This window comes from Eptatretus burgeri, chromosome 7 (assembly GCF_056783735.1).
Source record: "Eptatretus burgeri isolate ZD-2024b chromosome 7, Ebu_testis_v1, whole genome shotgun sequence".
Lineage (NCBI taxonomy): Eukaryota > Metazoa > Chordata > Myxini > Myxiniformes > Myxinidae > Eptatretus > Eptatretus burgeri.
In genome coordinates this window covers 26565678-26586472 of record NC_140967.1, presented here as the reverse complement: position 1 = coordinate 26586472, position 20795 = coordinate 26565678, and the positions used below count along the sequence as shown (strand labels likewise).

Here is a 20795-nt window from a genome sequence, read left to right as displayed (position 1 = left end):
GCGTCGGTGCCGGGAGCTGCACACCAGAGAGGCCAGCAACGCGACCGAGGTGGAGGAGGAGACGCTCGCTGCGGGACCCGAGACAGGGTTAAATCCTCCTTTCCCCGAGCATCAGCAACCCCCTCCTGTTTCCCCCCGCGCTGAGATAGTGCGACAAAAGGGGGCCCCCTTCCCACCCCCTACCAGACACTGTCCGCGAGGCCCGCGGAGTTGAGGGACCACCGCCGCTCCGCGTCTCATCACCAGACGGGTAGGCCCGACACGGTCTCGGCCCCAGGCCCGCCTACCCCCTCATCCTGGAGGGTGGTTCTCTTTTCTTTTGCTTTGGGAATGTGTGTTGTCGGCGCCGTCTGTGAAGTAAAATTGTATAAGTGTTGCCGTGTGCTCGCGTAATCGGTATTAGATCTGCATTGTCGCATTTGCTTTTTGTCTTCTTCTTTTCTATGTGCTTTTGGTGGAATTGTATATGTGTGCTTTCCGTTCATCGCGAATAAATGTGCTTTATGTTGAACTGTTTCCCGCTTCGCTTCGTCATTTCTCTCATTGAATCCTCATCTTGCTTCACATAAAGGGTTGGTAGTGGGCTGAATACGCCCGATAATTAATCGAACCGTCGAGGCCGACGATAACACCGCTCGGTTATCCCGATAGTACGGAACGGGTCGCTTAAGTGGCCCGTGTCCGAAGTCGACCTGCGGCGAGGTGCGATCGCCCGGTCTACCCTCCGTGTGGGTACTTAGGTAGGTCGAATTTGGCGAGCAACCCTATCCCACGCAGGGGCCGATTGGCTCGATCGCGGTGAGACCGAAAGGTCCACCCGTGACTGGTTCCCGGCGTTAGTCCGAGAGGTTCACGACTGGATTGTCCGTCCGGTGGGCGACGTGCCGCGATTCGAGTTACGTGGCCGTCAGCACGCCGGCGGGCGCGAATCCGTAACAATATCAAACCTTGAAAAGGCACATCCTCAGGCCCCCAGCAATATATCTGGCAAGTTTCAATTGGATCGGACCAGCGGTTGTCGAGAAACAGCGGTCACACACACATACACACATACACACATACACACATACACACATACACACACACACACACACACACACACATCAGCAGAAAATAGAGACAGCCTCATGATAGCCATGTTTTATTAAATGTTCTAATATATATATATATATATATATATATATATATATATATATATATATATATATATATATATATATATATATATATATATATTACTTTATCCTTGGCTCATTTCAAATAGCAGTCTATGCTCGTTGAAGATCCGTTTGATTTCAAAATGTTGAACATCTATTGTGATGTGGATGGTGGATGGTATTCTTGAGAAAAATGCCCCTTTATTGGGTACCTGCCATGTGCGGAAACGATAGAAAAGAAGGGATATTCAAAAACAAATCTCGTGTGCATGCTTGTACTCCCCTTGTGTTTTCAGGAGGAACCGAGTAACGCTCGAGAAAAGTTCATATTAAAGTGGTGCCAATTTATTAAACAAATTCACTAATTAAAGTTAATCAGAAAATTTAATCAAAAATACAAAACTAGAATATCTGGTGTGCTGATGGTATCTGATGCCTGGGGGAAAAGCATAATTTTCTGCCCCCCCCCCCACCTCCTTCACCCCTACCCCCAAACCTCTGTCCCCACTCATCATATAAACATTGGGAAACTCGGATCTTTATATTAAAATTTAAATTTCTTTCACCCATACGATCCTTTCTTCCTCTTTCTTCTCTGCCTTTCCTTGGCTGTTGGCTCTCAAGCCTATCTCGTCATCCTGACACGATGCAAGGACCCCCTGTTCTGTAGGATGCCAGATGCCCACATGATTCGCCGACGGAGAAAATCTGCTGCCAAGAAACCGTGACTCGAGAAGGTTTGTGATATAACATGGTTCGCTTTTACCGGGACACCTTCTGGGTCATAATGTGCTGGGATTGGGTTGATTGATTATCTCCATCTACTTTGAAATGTCACAAATATAGCACATCACATCAAAGAGCCTCTCCAAACCAAATCCTACTGCCTGGTTTCTCGCACCAACCCTGTTTCTTACGAAAGGCAGAGGGTGTGGACAAGTTGCCGGCGCCTTAAAACCCAGTGCTCTGGGTGGGTGGAGCTCGTTAGCCTTGAATGGCTATCTGCCAAAGAGAGGGATAACTCTGATCTCAAACCCAGGTAGGTGGTACACTCCTAAGCCTTGATCGGCAATCTGCCCAGGAGAGGGACAACTCTGATTGCAAGTCAGGGTGGGTTGAGCTCATTAGCCTTGGTTGGCAGTCGACCAAGAATGAGGGTGGAGGCACTATTTGTTGTCTTGAAGTAGACTAGTAAACTCCTCCATGCCCTTTTTCGTACTGTGAAGACACAAACTTCCAAATTTTCTTGTTTCAGCACAAGGGACTGGTTGTTCCGTTTCGAGAAGCTTTAGTTAATCAATATCTTCATGTACATTGAGCCCTGTGTTTGAAAACTTGAGACTGATTGCTCTGAAGGGTACAGGTTAAAAAACATGTTGCAGGTCATGGCCCCTCAATAGTACAGGATACCAAACTCGATGGTAATGCATTGAGAGGTTGATTTAAGAGTGAGTGTAAAATGTGGAGGTAGCTGTACTGCCATGGACATGCATGGACATGGCCCTTGCATCGACTTCGGTTGCTTTCCAGAGGCCATCAGGGTGCGTCCACTATGGCTAAGGGTTCATTTTGGCTCTTGATGTCTCTCATTGTGGCCTTGCACATGCATGTTGATTGGTGAACTAATGATCCTTTTCTTTCCTCTTCTTTCTTCCACCATAGTGCATATTATAATAGTGTTGTGGTTTAAGGAACCAGCCCTGAAGACAAATGCATACGACATACAGGTCCCTCAGTTGAGTTATTTCCAAAGTACAAGTCCAGAGTAGTCCCTTCCCCTTGTGCATTGGGTTGAATGTGATTGAATGTGTTGGTAAAGGGTTAGATAGGTTATTCCTCTTTTCTCCCCATTTCTTAGGGGGTAATTGTAGATCTCCTACGAGCTTTGTGGCGCGAACTGTGAAACAGGGGCTCTGGCTAATTTGCATATCGTGCCAAAAGCTCGTTTGAATTACGCGCCAAGACCAAAATGCCTCTTTACTCAACCTCCCAATAATCTTCCTTCAGACGACACAATAAGTACACAACCCTTATCGTTTATCTGTGCACATTTTTATTTACACTTGGTTTTTATTCCTGCCCAACTGGGCAGGAATTGTGGTGGAAGTCTGGTGTGGCTGGGTCTAAAGTGATGATGTGCCAATTGGCGGCCGAGATTACCCCCAAGAGGATGTTTTGATTTGCCTTTAGGCCTCGTCCTCGCTGAACGGTCAGAAAAAAGGGAGAAGAGCCACTGCTGAGGCGCATTGGTTCTTGGCTTTGGTGGTCATCCTGTGCTTGCTTTGTGGAGCTTCCTTCACAAGAGAACGATTGGAGCTCGAACAGTGGCACTCACGTTGGTGGGTCAGAGCTGGAGACCCGGAGCATTGGGCAGAGTGTGAAAATTAGGGCCGAAGACAAGCCACGCATACACTCTTTGGAATTTCACACAGTCGGCTATTCATCTCACACATTATTTTCTTTACTTTCATGACATATCGTTCTACTTGAATGCAGGAGCTTGACGAGGCCTTTGCTGACACCAACTGCTCTTTTTCAGGGCACCGAAATCCTCACAAAAAATAGTTGCCATGGAAACAGCAATTTGGAAGTTTCAAAAATTTCATTGATCCAATGTTTCACATGATTGATTGCTATGCATAACAGATGTGGTTGATTCCTTTTTATCTCCCGCCGCGTGGCGGAAGGGGGATATTGTTGTCACCCGGGTCGTCCGTCCGTCCGTCCGGCTGGGTGTCAACATTTATAGCTGTGAGTGCGATAACTCATAAACTGTTCGCCATATCGATTTGAAATTTGGGTCACACATGTACCATCTGAAAAGGAAGAACCCTGTTGATTTTTGGCGTGGCCGGATCCAAGATGGCCGACTGGGGCGGCCATCTTGAAAAAACATGTTTCAATGGCGGGAGATTTTCTGATGGGTATATTTTTTGTAATTGTGGCCTCATACGCGTTTTGTATATTGTTGCAGGCTGGGGGTTAGGTGAGAGGGCCACTATGGGGGGGGGGATAAGCTATCTCGGCTCCCACCAGACTCCACGGAATTGTAGGCTGTCGCACACGGATAATTCCGTGACGCGGCGGGACGCTAACTGACCGTGAACGACAATAACTCAACCGCGTGACCTAGGGTCCTCCCGTATATGGATTAACTGGGTTACCGAATTAATCACGTGATTTAATTACCGGGGGACGCCCTCGGTACGCCTTATCCGAACCGGATCACCTTACCGGATCAGATGCAGCCGAGCGATACTGCCAAGGACGTACCGGCTAAAAGGAACGGATAGTTGGGAATAAAGTCCCTGCTAGGTTAGGATTCGGACCATGCTGGATCAATGAAAGAAAAGACAAAAACAGGCTGGGAACATTTCTACACTCGGATTTATTACAGGCAGGCGAGTAAAAATATGTGGCACAGTGAATGTTGTTTATTGTTGTCTGCAGCAGTGATGGGAAGAAAAGCGTGGTGCGACAATAAAACAAGCAACTTACAAAAGTAGACACAGAGCAGAGTTATTCCGATATAATTAATGTACAATCTTAAGGCCCAGTCACACCTTGACGTTTTAGCCAGCGATGGCAACGTATTAAAATGTATGTAAAACGCTGGCTTACGTTGAACTTTTGATGTTTTTTTTAAAGATTCGGACGTATTCATAGCGACTTGGTCTTATGTATAACACATTGGTAACGGACACAGAACGTTTCGTTGTGTTATAGATAACTTATACCAACGAATGCTGAACCTGTTGTCAGCCTACACAACCGATGCCCAACGATAGTCTAACTTAGGCATAGCGCGTTGCACGCATCGCCGACGATGTCGTGACGTAGCCTATTAAAAGGCTGATGCACAACGATTCGAATCATAACTGCCGTAGAAATGGAAGTGACAACATCGCGGTCACACCTTGGCGATCTTGCCAGCGTATGCCGACCTAAGAAAAATGTGTCTAAAACGTTGGGGCACGTCAAATACGGTATGAGTAAGTTTGGTATACGTGAGTAGAACGCTAAAGTACGCTATCATACGTCGTAGTAAGTAGAGTACGTCAAGAAATTTTAAACATGTTCAAAATTTTACGACGTACTCTGCGTATGACACACGTTCCGCATGCGATGGGGATAAGTTTTACACACGATATGTGGACGCTTACACACGTCCACAAAGGCTACTCATAAGTCGAAACACGTCGCGGTAATGTCTTTTTTACACGAAACTTATTTCTAACTTATGTTTGACGTGCTTTGAACCAATTCTTTACGTAGTCCCAACACACATCGACGTATGTAGACGTATTCCAATGACGTCTTCCGGTCTACAAAAAAAAAAAAAAATGAACGTGTTTCTAGCTTACAACTGCCATATAAAGACGTGTTCCCAGGGGTTTTGGGAATTGGTATATAAAAATGCTGCTCATAAAAGGGGAACCCAACAGTGTTTTCGAGTCCTTTTTGAGTCGATGTCCATGTCAGCAGTATCAGTATTAGTAGTAGTTTGTTCATGTTGGCAGTAGTAGGTGAGTGTGAGGGGGAGGGTGTGGGTTATGATGGATCCTCCTTGCGTCCGCGTGTAGGAGACATCTTTTCACCATTGTTCGAAGTTCTTCGAGGCTAATTTTTTATGGGGCTTTTTCAACAATGAGCTATAGCTTGTTTTTACGATTTAGGTCTATTCATAACGGGTTGGACAAATGCACAATGAACTAATAATGTGCATAGAGCGCTTTGATTACTTATAGATACGATATACCAACGAATAATTATCGTGAAGCCGGCATTCACAAACTATGCCCAACGATAGACTAACTTATACATATCGTGCGGCAGTTTATCATTGCCGGTAACGTAGGGTTTGCTATTCATAGGCTGCCACTCAACGATTTAAATGGCTGCATCTCCACTATTGAAAGTAGACGCTTGCGCTCAACAATTGGATTTTTTTTACACTCAAGACTTTTAAACGGTACCACTCAGCTATTTTCATTGTTTACAATGAACGATTTAAATTGCTGTCACTCGCCTTTGTTTTTTGACGCTGGGGTTTTGAAATTTGAAGCGTTTCTTCTGAACGTGCTAAAACGCTCAAACTCGATTATTTTAAATAGACGCTGCCGATGGACAATTGGAATCATAGCCAAGCTAGACATCGAAGTGTGAACATCCTCGTCATGCCGAAGAAAAGTTTGAAGAATGCTGCAAATAAGTGTCCTGGCCGTGGCCGTGGACGCTGACGCAAGGACGATCCATTATACCGACGTCTTTCAGCCTATGAGTAACTTAAAAGCTTACATTAAACTTACATTAATGAAATAACTGTCTGGGGACCACTGTATGTTGGCTGCTATTGGTGTTGGAGGGATGTGGTTTCCAAAACCGCAACTATATATATATATATATATATCGATTGTTATGGATTTCAGAATCTGGTCTGATGAATGCATCCACACATCCAGGTCCTCAGACAGTTATTTCCTAAAATGCATGTTCAGATTTGCACAAATCCCCTTGTCTAATGGGATATTAAATGTGATGCATTGAGAAGGGTAAAAGATAGATCCCCCCTCTGATGGGAACCTTTTTTCTTTACGACAGACACGTTTACACACATTTCTTTCACGAGCTCTGAAGCCCGCCCCCCCCCCCCCCCATTCTTCCTCAGCAACAATCCTTCGTGAGCTCCAACGCCCGCCTTTTTTGAGTGCGCACCGGTCGTCATGGTAACCGTGCGCCAGTGGGGCGGGGTGAGCTTGGGGCGGACTGCACCCGCGGAGACAAAAATGAAGGGAGGTCCGTTCTGAGGGAAAAAAAGATAAGGTGAAAGGAGAGAGGAAAAAGCAAAGAGCGAGAGAGGCGAGAAGAAAGCGGGGTGAAAGAGCCAGGGAGGGAGAAGAGAACGAGAAGTAAGCTTGAGAAGCGAGCAAAAAGCGGGTGTCTGATCAGCGCCAACAACGAGACAATTCGTCCTTCCCAGTGCTTGGGCAAGTGAGCGTGTGGTGTGCATGTGGGTGTGAGCAGCGCTGCCAACAAGTGAGGAACGGGTCGGTCACCAACAAAACCAGGGTCTAAGCCCATGACAGACGATCCCGGTGCCCTCCAGACATCGACTGGCGTTCAAGGCTGTTCGCGAGAGGGTGCACGGTGGGGCTGGGTGCTGGCGATGGACATGACACATACGGACGCATTTCAGGACGTTTTCCCTTCATGGACGACATTCTGGTGAGCAAGACGATTCTTCCCCCCCCCCTGAATGATCTGTTGGGTACCCATATCTGCGTTTAGCTGTAAGTCAACCCCCGATAAGCATCTGCTCTTTGTCTCTTTCCTGGCATTTTGATTCATTTTGCTTTGAAATTCATTCTTTATTTACCTAAGCAAATTAAAAGTTCTTTGTATTTATTTATTTTATCATTAATAAATAATTTTGTCGATTTCCAACCTGTCCGTGTTTGTCCTTTCCTTCCATTGGTCTGGCATTGTCCGAACCGAGATAGGCTGGGAGGTAATTACCACAGATTTGACCAAAAATAGTCGACACGCAGCAGCGGTTAAAACGCTCGGCCGCCTTAATTAAAATCTAATCAGATAACATTAGTGCTTTGCCGAGGGCGCGCTCCCCGCTCAGGTAACCACGTGACCTCTAGTTAAATGGATTTAATTAGACGTCTGATAATGGAACTCGTAGTTGACTGGGTGGCGTTCATAGTTTTAAAACAACCCACAGTACCACAACGTTAATCGTAGCGTTGGCCCCAGGTCTCTTCCGAGGTGTGTGTGTGTGTGTGTGTGTGTGTGTGTGTGTGTGTGTGTGTGTGTGTGTGTGTGTGTGTGTGTATATATATATATATATATATTGTTGCGAATTCGCGCCCGCCGGCGTGCGAACGGCCACGTGACTAATCGCGGCACGTCGCCCACCAGATGGACTATTCTGTCGTGACCCTCTCGGACTAACGCCGGGAGCGAGTCACGGGTGGGCCTTTCGGCCTCACCACGATCGTGCCAATCGGCCACCCGCGTGGGATAGGGTTGTTCGCCAAACTCGACCTACCTAAGTACCCACGCGGATGGTAGACCGGGCGATCGCACCTCGCCGCAGGTCGACTCTGGACACGGGCCGCTTAAGCGATCCGTTCCGTGCTATCGGGGTGACCGAGCGGTGTTATCGTCGGCCTCGATGGTTCCGATTGATTATCGGGCGTATTAAGCCCACGACGAACCTGTTACGTGAAGCAACATGGAGATTCAATTCAAGAAAAGACAAAGCAAAACGGGAAAGCAGTTCAACATGATGCACATTTATTCCACGGCACACAGAGAGCACACATATACAGCCAAACAGAATGCACATTTAAAGCAACTAAAACAAAAACAACAATGCAGATCTACAACCGACTACGCGTACACACGGCAACATTTACACAGTTTTACTTTACAGACGGCGCCAACAACACATTTACTCAAAAGCAAAAGAAAAGGCCACCCTCAAAGACAAGGGGGCAGACGGGGCCTGTGGGCCAATATTTGCGCGGGACCTGAAGGAGCGGTCAGGTCCGCGAGACCGGGTGGGTCCTACCCACGTCTTCGTGATGAGCCGCAAATGTGGCAGCGCGGCGGTGCCCCGACTTTGTGCTCCTTCGCGGGTTTCGTTGGCACCGCTTGGAGTGGGGTGGGAACGGGGCCCCCTTTTCGCACGATCTCAGCACGAGGGAAAGGGGAAATTGTTGATGCTCTGGGGAAGGAGTATAGCTGGCTTGCTTGGGTCCCATGACGAGCGATTCCACCATGACCTCGTCGCCGACCGCAGTCTTCCTTGCCTCGGACCCGAGCTCCTGGGACTCTTCCCCCAATTCTCCTCAGCCGACTGCAGAAAACCACCTGGACGCCCTCGCCTCCCGACTCCACTCCGCGCTCCATCCCGACTTGACTGCCTCGCAACAACAACTCTTGCGCAACAACTCTTCTTTCTCTCTGCCCCAAAACTCTCTTCGCTTTTCTGCCACTCCCTCTGCTTTTCTGCTCGGCGTTTTATCGGCCGGCAGGAGAACCCATATGCAAATTTCCGGATCAGGATGAGCTCGGGGGCGGAGCCACGCTCGCCCATTGGACGGAGGAAAAGGGGCGTGAATCTCCCCTGATCCTAGAATTTGCATATCTCGATTCCACACAGACGCGCCTGGAGGCGGGGCCAAGCCGCCCCGCGCTTGCTGATTGGATGGATCAGAAGTGGGCATGTAGCATTCCTGACCCGAATTCTCCTCGGAAAGGCCGCATTTTGCACTCGCGGCTCGGCGCGTATCTTGTACGAGCCCAGGACAGTCCGACGCTCGGTGCTCACAGGTGGTGCGGGAATGGCGGTAGAAGGAGGGAGGTGAGGGTGGTGGAGGGTTTATGGTGGTGGTTTGATGGTCATGGTGCGTTTGGGAATGGCATGATGTGGGAGCGAGTTGTGAGGGTAAAGGTCGTGGCTGTTGGCGTAGTTGTTGTGAAGCGGCGTTGTGGTTGGTGGTTGTGTGATGGCGGTTGGTTCAAAATAAAGATAGAACAGAAAAACGGCTATCTCAAAACGTCGCAGCCCGAATGAATCACATTTATTCCCTCTAAACAACGGGTTTGGCGCTAACTACACATGTACTTAAAGATATCTCAACTATGGGACCTGAATGGTGGTTTGCGAATTTCCACAACCGTAACAATATATATATATATATATATATATATATATATATATATATATATATATATATATATATAATATACACAGCATATATTGTTACGGAAATGGCCCTTATTGGACGAATAAAAATAGGATTAGCTCAGATCCCCCATTAAATGCATGTTTAGCTAGGTTGGTTGGTAAAATGGACGTTACATGTGTGTCGGGAGGTGAAAGAGGCTGTTTTATTGTTTGTGCGGTGGTGGTGGAACGAGAGCTCCCTCTTCTTCCTACCCCATCCCGGACGAGGCCCCGCCCAGTCGGCTGAGAGGGTGTGGCCGAAAAGAGGAAGTGAAACTGAAGTATAAAAACTGCTGTCGGCTTCGCTGAGCGAGGTTTGCTCGTGTTTCAAAGCGAGTGAGCGAAAGAGAAACTGGAGAGAGAGTGGTTTGGGGGCGAACAGTCGCTCTCGAGGCGTGCTCGTGTTTCAAAGCGAGTGAACGAAAGAGAGGCGGCCTGCACGTCGAATCGCCGATCGGCTCTTATGAGGAGGTGATTCTGCCGTGAGAGAGACGGCAGCCGGCTTTGAGAGGCGAGCGTGGAAAAGGAAAGAAAAGGTGATTCTTCAGAGAAAGAAACAGATGACGGAGTTGAGAAGTCGGGCTTCGAGGCGGGAAGGCAAGAGAGGAAACGACGGAACCTCTGACGGTCCCTGCTCACACCAACGGCTTGACTCGTTTGCCGATCCACTTTCCGGAGCCCGGCACCTCGATTTGGGCCTCGTCTGGTGAACAGGCCAGGCCTGGATTTGTATGCTGGTCCTTGAGAGAAATCAGCTGAGGCCCATCGTCAACCTTACGTGGGGTCAGAGCGCGCGGAGACCGCGTGCGGTGCGGAAAAGGAAGAGTACGGCGCCGCCATCTTGCCACGTGGCGCGTTCGAGCTGGGGGCTCGAATCCGTGGACATCCGCTTGTACTTTCTACACTGTCCTCTTGTCCATGAAACATCACCAAGTACTCTGTCTTGCATGCATGCTCTCTGTCTGTCTGTCTGTCTTTGTCTGCACGTTGTTTAAGGCATATCTCAGTAGCGACCCCCTCGAAACCTGTAGTCCGTGGTTCCCGAGTTAAGAACGGGTTAAAGATTGTTTATAAAAGCATTGTCGTGAATGTTTTGCTTGTGTCGTATTCCCCGATGTTCCCCAATAAATCTGGTTGGTTCGTATGAAGTTGCCGCTATGGATTAATTTGTCACGTCGAGGAGTGATCCGTTCGATTGGCAAATAAAACCAAAATGGTTACATACTGACAGAAAACGCATGGCATCTGACACAACCAGTCTGTAACTGGGGTTCTATTTCCCCAACTGGTAAGATACAAGGATTACGTTGGTATCGCGATTGAAGACGCGTGATCCGAGGCCTGTGTCGAGGCAGCCGGCATTATAAACCCCGGAGACGGCGGTGGTGAGGGTGACGCGAAGAGTCAGGCAAGAATCCAGCCACCCCGGATCCGCAACAATATATATGCCGTTTAACTAGAGGTCATGTGGTGAACTGAACGGGGAGCGCGCCCTCGGTAAAGCACAAATCTTATCTTGATAACATTAGGGCGGCCGAGTGTTTAACCGCTGGTGTGTGCCGACTGTCGGTCGAGTCTGTGGTAATTACCTCCCAGTCTTTCTAGGTTCGAACAATGCTGGATCAATGGAAGGAAAGGACAAGCACGGACAGGTTGGAACGTCAACAACTAATTTATTAATCAGAAAATAAATAAATAAAAAGAACTTTAATTCACGTGAGGGAGAAATAAGTAAATTACAAATCAATCAAAATGATTGCACACAAATGAATAATTATTCAGGAAAAAAATCAATCAAAATGATAGGAAAGAGACAGAGAGCAGATGCTTATCGGGGATTGACTTCACAACTAAATACAGACAAGGGTACCCAGCAGATCATTCAGGGAGAGAAGAAGAATCGTCTCGCTCACCAAAGAGAAGTCGTCCGTCAAATGAAAACGTCATGGAATGTGTGAGCGTGCATTGTCTGTCGCCAGCACCCAACCTTGCTGTGCACCAACTCGCCAACAGCCTTGAATGCCAATCGACGTCATCCTCAAGAAACAGGTACGCCAAGGGCAACCGTCCGACTGGAACCGACGAAGCAACCAGCCGTCTGACTGGAACCGACGAAGCAACCAGCCGTCTGACTGGAACCGACGAAGCAACCAGCCGTCTGACTGGAACCGACGAAGCAACCAGCCGTCTGACTGGAACCGACGAAGCAACCAGCCGTCTGACTGGAACCGACGAAGCAACCAGCCGTCTGACTGGAACCGACGAAGCAACCAGCCGTCTGACTGGAACCGACGAAGCAACCAGCCGTCTGACTGGAACCGACGAAGCAACCAGCCGTCTGACTGGAACCGACGAAGCAACCAGCCGTCTGACTGGAACCGACGAAGCAACCAGCCGTCTGACTGGAACCGACGAAGCAACCAGCCGTCTGACTGGAACCGACGAAGCAACCAGCCGTCTGACTGGAACCGACGAAGCAACCAGCCGTCTGACTGGAACCGACGAAGCAACCAGCCGTCTGACTGGAACCGACGAAGCAACCAGCCGTCTGACTGGAACCGACGAAGCAACCAGCCGTCTGACTGGAACCGACGAAGCAACCAGCCGTCTGACTGGAACCGACGGAGCAACCAGCCGTCTGACTGGAACCGACGGAGCAACCAGCCGTCTGACTGGACCCGACGAAGCAACCAGCCATCTGACCCGTGCCTCACTCGTTGTTGACCGACCCACGCGCGCGCCTCTCTCACCGCCCACCGCCGTTTGTCGTCCCCCAGAACGGACCTCTCTTTCTTATCGGCGGCCTGTCTCAGCACTACAGACCCGCCCCCAAATTCACCCCACCCCACTTGCACACCGTTACCATGACAACCCGCGCTCTCATTATTAATCCTCGCAATGTCAAACGCCGATCGAAAAAGGGCGGGTCTTGGCGTCCGTGAAAGAAATGTGTCAACATCGCTGGGAAAAGGCGGGTCTCGGCGTCCGTGAAAGAAACGGTGGGAGTCGGTGAAAGAAAAGGCTATCTCACGTGCATAAATGTTTCTGTCGTAAAGAGAAAAAGCTTCCCATTTAAGAGGGGATCTATTCTTTACCCTTCTGAACGCATCACATTTAGAATCCCACCAGACATGGGGATAGGTCTATCCTGGACATGCATTTAGGGAAATAACTATCTGAGGACCTGGATGTTGGTATGCATTCGTCGGATCGGATTCTGAAATCCGTAACAATATACATACATACATACATACATACATACATACATTCATATACATATTGTGACGTTCCCGTCACAATATACATATTGTGACTAACAAATCCCGCCAACGTAAGATGAGCCGAAACGATGGAGGCGGTTTATTTTTATAACCCAAGGGTGGCGGTTTTGATCACTCGAAAGCAAACGGGACGAGAAAGGTGGCACAAGGCACTTTATTGAGTAAATAGTGTTTATTTATACACAAGAGCGATAAGAAGGCTTGGCAAGAGGAGGGATCTGTGGGCGATTCGACGAAAGGTGGTGTGGATTCGGGCGTGGGGGAAAACACAAACAACTTCATTCAGCAAAATTCAGCAAAATGTAAAGAATCAAATAAATCGGTACACGAATCTCAAACCCTCTAAGGCGCCAGGTACACACACACACACACACACAGACGCGCCAGGTACACACACACACACACACACACACACACACACACACACACACACACACACACACACACACACACACACACACACACACACACACACCAAAATGTAGCTAGTTCATCAGGCTTGCCCGTGGTGTCGATGCAAAAGTCATTGGCTGTGGATGCCGGACGAGCTGGCGTTGCGCCTGTCAGGGGCAGGAGACACGGTGGTGCAGATGTTCCGTGAAACCTTCCACGCAGAAATGTAATTCTTGGCCTGAGCTCCAACCAGCCACTGTGGTGGTGTTCTTGGTTTGTTGACCTCCTGAGGTGTGGGCCCAAAACCGCTCACAGCCGCCGGGGAACCCAGTTCATGCGCCAAGAACGAGCAGGAGAGGGAGGTAGGTCTGCCCACTGTCCGGTCCCGTACCCAGAGCCAGCAGAACAAAAGAGTCAAACGAGGTGAGGCATGAGGCACGAGCAAAGGGCACGAGCAAGGGCACGAGCAAGGGCAAGAGAGAGAGGCTGAAGAAATCCCGCCAGCTATTTTTATATCTTTTTCTCTTCCAATCAGATCGTTTCATGCTCACGAGTCTCTCGTCCTCCCAACCTAGCGCCTCATTGGTCTTCCGTCTGCGGCCCTCCGCCAATGGTCTTCAAGGGGCGGAGCCATCCGCAGATATATCTCCTCCATTTCTCTCAATCCTCCAATCAGGCCGCCCCATGCTCCAGGGTCTTTGTAACTTCCAACGGAGCACCTCATTGGTCCTCCGTCTTCGGCCCTCCGCCAATGGTCATCAAGGGGGCGGAGCCACCGCAGCACCGTTCTGTCACATCACGGCAAGCCTACAGGAAATACTAAAAGGGAATACACATCAACACTTACCCTAACCCGTCTCCCTATCTAATTACGTGACAATTATCATTTCCCCCTTAAATAAATGGACATTTACGAGACAATTTATCACCACTAAATCCCTACTTCATTACATCGAGATCCTGATCGAGATCGAGACACCAACTCGAACAGCATGGCATACCTGATTAAACATCCTAATTACCCTTTGAATGCATACCACCCCCCCACCCCCTTAGACGTAACAATATATACATACAGGAAACATCTATATATATATATATATATATGTATATATATATATATATATATATATATATATATATATATATATATATATATATATATATATGTTTTTTTTTATTTCTGGAGAGTATTTTTTCTTTTTTTGAAAAGTCATCACACTTATTTTACAAAATCACTCCAAGTTTCATCACTTTATATATGTGAGGAATGCATTGTTCTATAATCCAGTTTTATCAAGTTTTGTATGTTGTGGGAATGTGGGACAACAATAAAGTTTTTATGGCTTTTTGAGCAATTTTGTGACCTATCACCATGAAACCAGGATAAAGTAGTACAAAACCTGGCAGTGTGAATGTCAAAGGCTGTTTAACTCGCTCTGAACGAAAAACGTTCATCATCGTCAATAATTCATCATATTTGAATTCGTTCATAAGGGATGCATTGGCGCTGAATATTTGAGTGGTAGAACTTCCGCAGCATCGTCCCCACCCGCCTCAAACTGTGTTCGTGACTGTACTGCGAGCAATTCATGTACAACAGAAGTGAGGTAAGATACCCCCACCTTTACCTTTACCCACCTCGGCACAAGAAGTTTTACATTTCCCATATTTTTTCACACTAGCGAAGAACTCGTCCTTACGGACAGGTTTTAAATCCTGCACCAAGTGTCCGATCAAGGTTTGATCCTTGCTTTGGTGCCATGAGGACACATAGCTATGCGGTGCGAGGGACCGAAAGGGTTTTGTTTTTGTTTTTGTTTTTGTTTTTACTGCCAACGAGGACAATAACCAGTTTTGAACTCATTCCATTCCAGCAGTTCATGAATGTACAGAAGTCAAACAAACACACTGAAAAACTAGGTTGGCACTCGCTAGAGCGCACAGACGCAGACATCCGCCAAGCTGACCAGTTTACGTGTTGTATCGCACTGATGGGCTGGATCTGGATCCAGACCTGCACCAAAATGTAATCTGCTTGTTATTGTCACATATTGTAACAGTAGCGGAATGCCTGGAATGATTGAGAAACACCCATTCAGTGAACAGCAACGATGACAGTTTTATTAAACTTGCACCAAACCAACACTGCATCAGCCTTCATTAACACGTCTACATCGTATGAGCTTGGCTTCCATAATACTTTCTACGCAACTCATCCTCCAAGTTTCCTCCGAATCTGTCCATAACTTTTAAAATATGTCGTACGTGCTATTTATCGTTTTTTGGAGATATCCTGCTCTGAGACAAACATGGGTGAAAACATAACCTTTGGTGGTGGAGGTAACTACTGTAATTCACAGACAGATGCGACAATATATTTATTTTTCGGCAATTTTGCCGTAATTTCTTTTTTGCTCCAAACAAAGGGTGGGGGAGGTCCAGATCCCTGAGACCTCTACCACTCCCTGGTTCCACCTCTGCATGCATGTCAATATAACTACATATATACATATTTGAGCAAACTCGGGTATACCTGTCGATTGCATGCCACTCGATTTTATTCAAGTCGCTACACGAGTGGTCGCAACTCCTTGTCCGGTGTGTGTATAGATATATATAAAAAAAACTTGGTAAAAATTTGAAGCATGCAGCACGCATACAGTGGGGGTGGAAAGGGGAATGTGGAGAAGGGAATGGGCACTGAGCTGAGGATGTTTTCCCGGCCCTCGGCAGCCTCAAAACACGAGGCCGTGGTCCACAGGAGTCCTGGCCCTTCCAGGTGCATGCCACAGACACCCAAGGTGGATGGAGCTTTCAGAATATTTTTGTTGAACATCAGTCGTCACTTGATTTATTGGCTTGACAGGGTGAGGAGGATAACAGCTATTACTTTAGGGCTTTGGCTGACACGAATACATGGACTGAGATGGATGGAATCATTTGCAATAAATGAAAAGATGTACAATAAAATTAAACAGATGAGCTGCAGACGATTAAGTGAATGCGAGATAATGCTGGGTCTAAATAAATAAATTAGTAGAATTTTGCAATTAGTGGAACAGCACTCAGAAAAAACAAGGATGAGGTCTTTCAACCGATTGGATCTTTGTCACGGTGGCAGCATAAATTCTTCATTCAGCTTCATGACCTCACACCACGTCGGGTTTTTTTGTATCCATGATTGAGGCTCGTAGAAGAGCTGGAACAAAATAGAAAGTGGAAACACCAACAGTTGTGTAGAAGTGAGAGTGAGGTCAAGGAGTGGGGGAGTGAACAAACTACATAGGAGCTGAATGAAACACAGCAAGAAGAGGAAGTGGAAAGCGAGGAAGAAACAAAACGAACAAACCAACCAACAACTAACAAACAAAAAAGGTGAGGAAAGGGGGTCAGTGGGGGGGGGGATCATAATAGCCTGGACAAAGGGAATGTTTGGTAATGAGGTCATTTGAGTTATAAGAGATAGTGAGTATGGATGTGGGATGATCTGAGGTAGTGGTGAACAGTTGTCTTGAAGCCCCAAAGGAAAGAAGGGGCTGACCAGACTGGGAAGTTTGTTCCACAGGTGAGATAAAAGAGGAGAAAATGAGTGCAGGTGATCAATGAGTCTGGATTTTGGGAGTTCAACAAGAAGAGGGTTACTGGCAGACCGTGTGCCCTCCGTAAACCTGGAAGGGACAAAGCCAAGGGAGGGAGAGGGTGCAAGACAAAAAAGGAGGCGGTTTAAGTTTAATCCCTAGGTCTTTGAAATCCTGAAATTCTGTCCACCGACTCTTGATGAAATCAAACGAGACTCGAGTAAGGACTCCGCGACAACGAAATTTGAGCTGATCTCTTGAAGCTGATCTGGTGAAAGCTTTCTAAGATTGTGTTCCAAATAACAATGAGTATGGCTGAATTCATTTTGCCCAGGATCAACTGAGATTCATTTTGGCACTCAACTTTGTGTTCCACATCGTTTGCCACGTATTCCAACATTTAGCCTTTGAGAAGGGCTCCATACCTTGCTCACCTTCGAGTACCTGAAAGCTGCTTGACAGAAAACAGCCCTAAAGGCTTCAGGTTTTCACAAAGCAGTAGTTCACGACAAGTCGATGCAGAGAGACAAGTGCACAACTCTCTGTACAAGGTGAAAGAATCTGAAGACCACTGAGCTGCATTTGGTGGTACTTTTCCCCACACGGATGAGTAAGTGAGCTGCTCAATGTATTAACATTGCATCGGCATTGCTTCACGTGTATTTCACGTGTATGCATGATTGTTTGGACACGTGTATTTCCCACTCATCCACCCTTCCATGAGCCCCCTCTTCACTTGGACCCCAGGTGACTGCTCCCCCCCCCAATCCCAATCCGTCATTGGGTGCAGGGGAAGCAAGAAGGATGCGGGGCGTGAATACAGCAAGAAGAGGGAGGAGCACAGAGTTAATATTACATTAGTTGGTCTGTCTTTTACCCCACATGGCATTGAACTTGGTGCAAAAAAGCTCCAGACATATAGCACATAGGGTGGAGGGATGGGGAAGGAGTCCCTTGGCTCAGCACTCATTTTAGGTAAGAATGTGTTATCAGACTGGCAGGAATTTAATATTTGTTTCCCAATGTTTATATGCGAAACTATCCACAGCTGCTTCCTTTACAGCTTTGCTTTTATTGTATTGTGCTGCATGCAGTTATGGACTAAATATAATGGATTCTGTAGTTTGTAAATGCCCATTTTGGTGGACTGGGAGGACATCATCATTGATGATGGGGAATGTCTGTGGACCTTTTAGCTTATGTTGCTTGCTTGAAACCGATGAATGTACGTTGTTGTTCGTTTCACGTTGTTACATTTCTGCCGATGTTCCAATGAATTTGACACCATGTAGCTTGAATGCTTTGACATGGCATGCCTTGTGTGTTCTCAGGACTACCGAAGATGCTCTTGCATGTGTTCTGTATTCTACTGGCAATGCTGGTGCAGGTCACCAGCCAGGTTGCTTCTCGGCCCAACTATGTGCTGTTCCTTGCCGACGATTTGGGGATTGGAGATGTTGGATGCTATGGCAATGACACGCTGAGGTCACACAAACACTGTGTTACATATTTTTATTATTGTTCTCCATTATTTTGTTGAACATGAGCTTGAATTATCTTGGTAACTCACAGACTTTGTTTAAACTAGAACCCCGGCTATAGACCATTTGGCTGCGGAAGGCGTTCTGCTGACTCAACATATTGCTGCTGCCTCAGTGTGTACACCAAGTCGGGCCGCATTCCTCACGGGGCGATATCCAATTCGATACGGTGAGAACCCGATGGCAACAACACTTCCAAATGCAAAAACCAACATCAAACGATGCTTGCTTTCTCGATCTGCTTATACCTCTTTAACGTATGCAATCGATGGATGACGAAAACTCTTTTTGTTCCACGTTTGTTAGAAATGGGGTCATTTGAGACTCTATGTTATTCATGTTTTGTTTCTTGGGGTTTTTTTTGCATGTAATTGCATGCTGGATATATTTTTGGAGTGAAAAAAAATATTTATTTATTTACAGTAGCGAGGATCATAGAAGAGCAAGGTAGAACTGACAGTGGCACAAACTTCAAGGGAGGGAATGAACAGGAAAAGAGGAGAAACACTGAAACGAGCAAGTAAGATGGTTGAGTTACGAAAGATTAATGGGGCTAATAAAAATTATGGGTCTGAATTGGGGATGATAAGAGATGGTGGTCCACTGCTTGCTTGAAGTTATTGAGGGAAGAGTGAGACAGAACAGCCTCTGGAAGTTGGTTCCCGAGATGGGAGAAGTGAGGAATAACAGAGTTGAGGCATGTCGACAGCCTGGATTTTGGATGTTTGACCAGGATGAGGTTACTCGAAGAACGAGTGCATCCTGGAGTTGCTGGGGAGGGTCGGAGGACTGAGAGAGCAGACGGAACATTGTTGGAGAATAGACGGGAGAAAACGGAGACAACCGACCTACCTGTGATGTGAGAGCGACAGACCTTGTGCTTCAGCCTTATCACAGGAGATTACAATAATTTTGAGAACTTTAGATTCCACTAGACGACCCGTGAACCAGTTGGGTTCCCGTTGTGACAGCGGTTGATGAAAAAAAATTATTTCAAAAAAAAAGATCGCTCCAGTAAACTATTCCGCTGAGTTGTTTGCATTGATCAAATTCTCCCGAAGAGTACTTGACTGAATTGGGAATTGATTTTTTAATAATTTTTTCGTTGCCCGATTTGAACGAAACTTGATACTGCACACCACAGGAGAATGGTAGGTAAGGTGGCCCTAATTTTTTTGTGCTATCATGTACAGTTTTGGCTGTATTTCAGGAACATACATACATACATACATACATACATACATACATACATACATACATACATACAAGATGAGAGTTTTAGTAATATATAGATGGAATCTAAGAGACTGGTGTGATACTGGGGTGCCATCCCATAGCTGAGGGCAGTACTCAGTTGAGCTACGGACAAAGGTCTTGTGGAATGTGAGTCACTGATTTTCCAAAGAAGGACTTGGAATCAACAGAGGATGCCGAGTCTGCATATAGCTTTGGAGGCCAGCTTTGCGATGTGGTCAGCCTAGGAAAGGTTATGGCCGATGCTGAGCCTAGAAGTTCAAGAGAATGAACATATTTCAGTCGATGACCAAGGAAATAGATAGGTAGGTTCGTTTGACAACCCTTCTGGAGCAATAGGATGAGATTGAGATTTTCCAGATTAATGGACACCAAAGTCTTGTAATTTCTAAATCAGCAGAGAGAAAGTTGCAATTAAATTGCTGTCTTCCCAGCAGGAGGATGGACACAATGTGGATCAACACAATGAGGAGTTGTCTACAAAATGAGAGGTTTTTCCAGAGCATTAGAGGGGTTGTTTATGTGGATGAGAAACAAGATTGGGCCCAAAACACTGCCTTGGAGAAGTCTAGCCTCTAATAGGAGAGGGGAGGAGAAGTTTCCATTGATAGAAAAAAGTTGACTGCATGAGTGGAGGAAGCCAGAAATCCACGAAGGAAGGCGGCCTTCTATGCCACAGACAGAGTTTGGAAAGCAAAGCAAGACGACTGAATGTGTCGAATGCCCGAGATACGTCCTTAGAGACGGTCCTAACCTCTTGTTTGAGATTGAGAGGCACCAGCCATTGCTGAGAGAGGACCAGAATCATGTTTAGCGTTGAGTGTCCATGACACAATCAAAACTGA

At 46.9% G+C, this 20795-nt stretch overlaps 1 protein-coding gene across 10 annotated transcripts in view; it reads left to right on the top strand.

Annotated features, from left to right (window-relative positions):
* The window catches only part of LOC147022860 (steryl-sulfatase-like), a 103974-nt gene that overhangs the window by 30302 nt on the left and 52877 nt on the right, over positions 1–20795 (top strand). For 2 of the 10 annotated variants that reach the window (XM_085887758.1, XM_085887755.1), the window contains exons 2-4: positions 1782–1894; positions 18487–18640; positions 18744–18865. In XM_085887758.1, the coding sequence (XP_085743884.1) occupies positions 18498–18640; positions 18744–18865 (265 nt within the window). In that variant the 5' untranslated portion in view covers positions 1782–1894; positions 18487–18497. Of the gene's footprint in view, positions 1–1781; positions 1895–2079; positions 2197–15054; positions 15185–16518; positions 16953–17949; positions 18131–18179; positions 18381–18486; positions 18641–18743; positions 18866–20795 lie in introns of those variants that run through there. The other 8 variants (XM_085887751.1, XM_085887756.1, XM_085887752.1 and 5 more) reach the window with 8 other exon arrangements.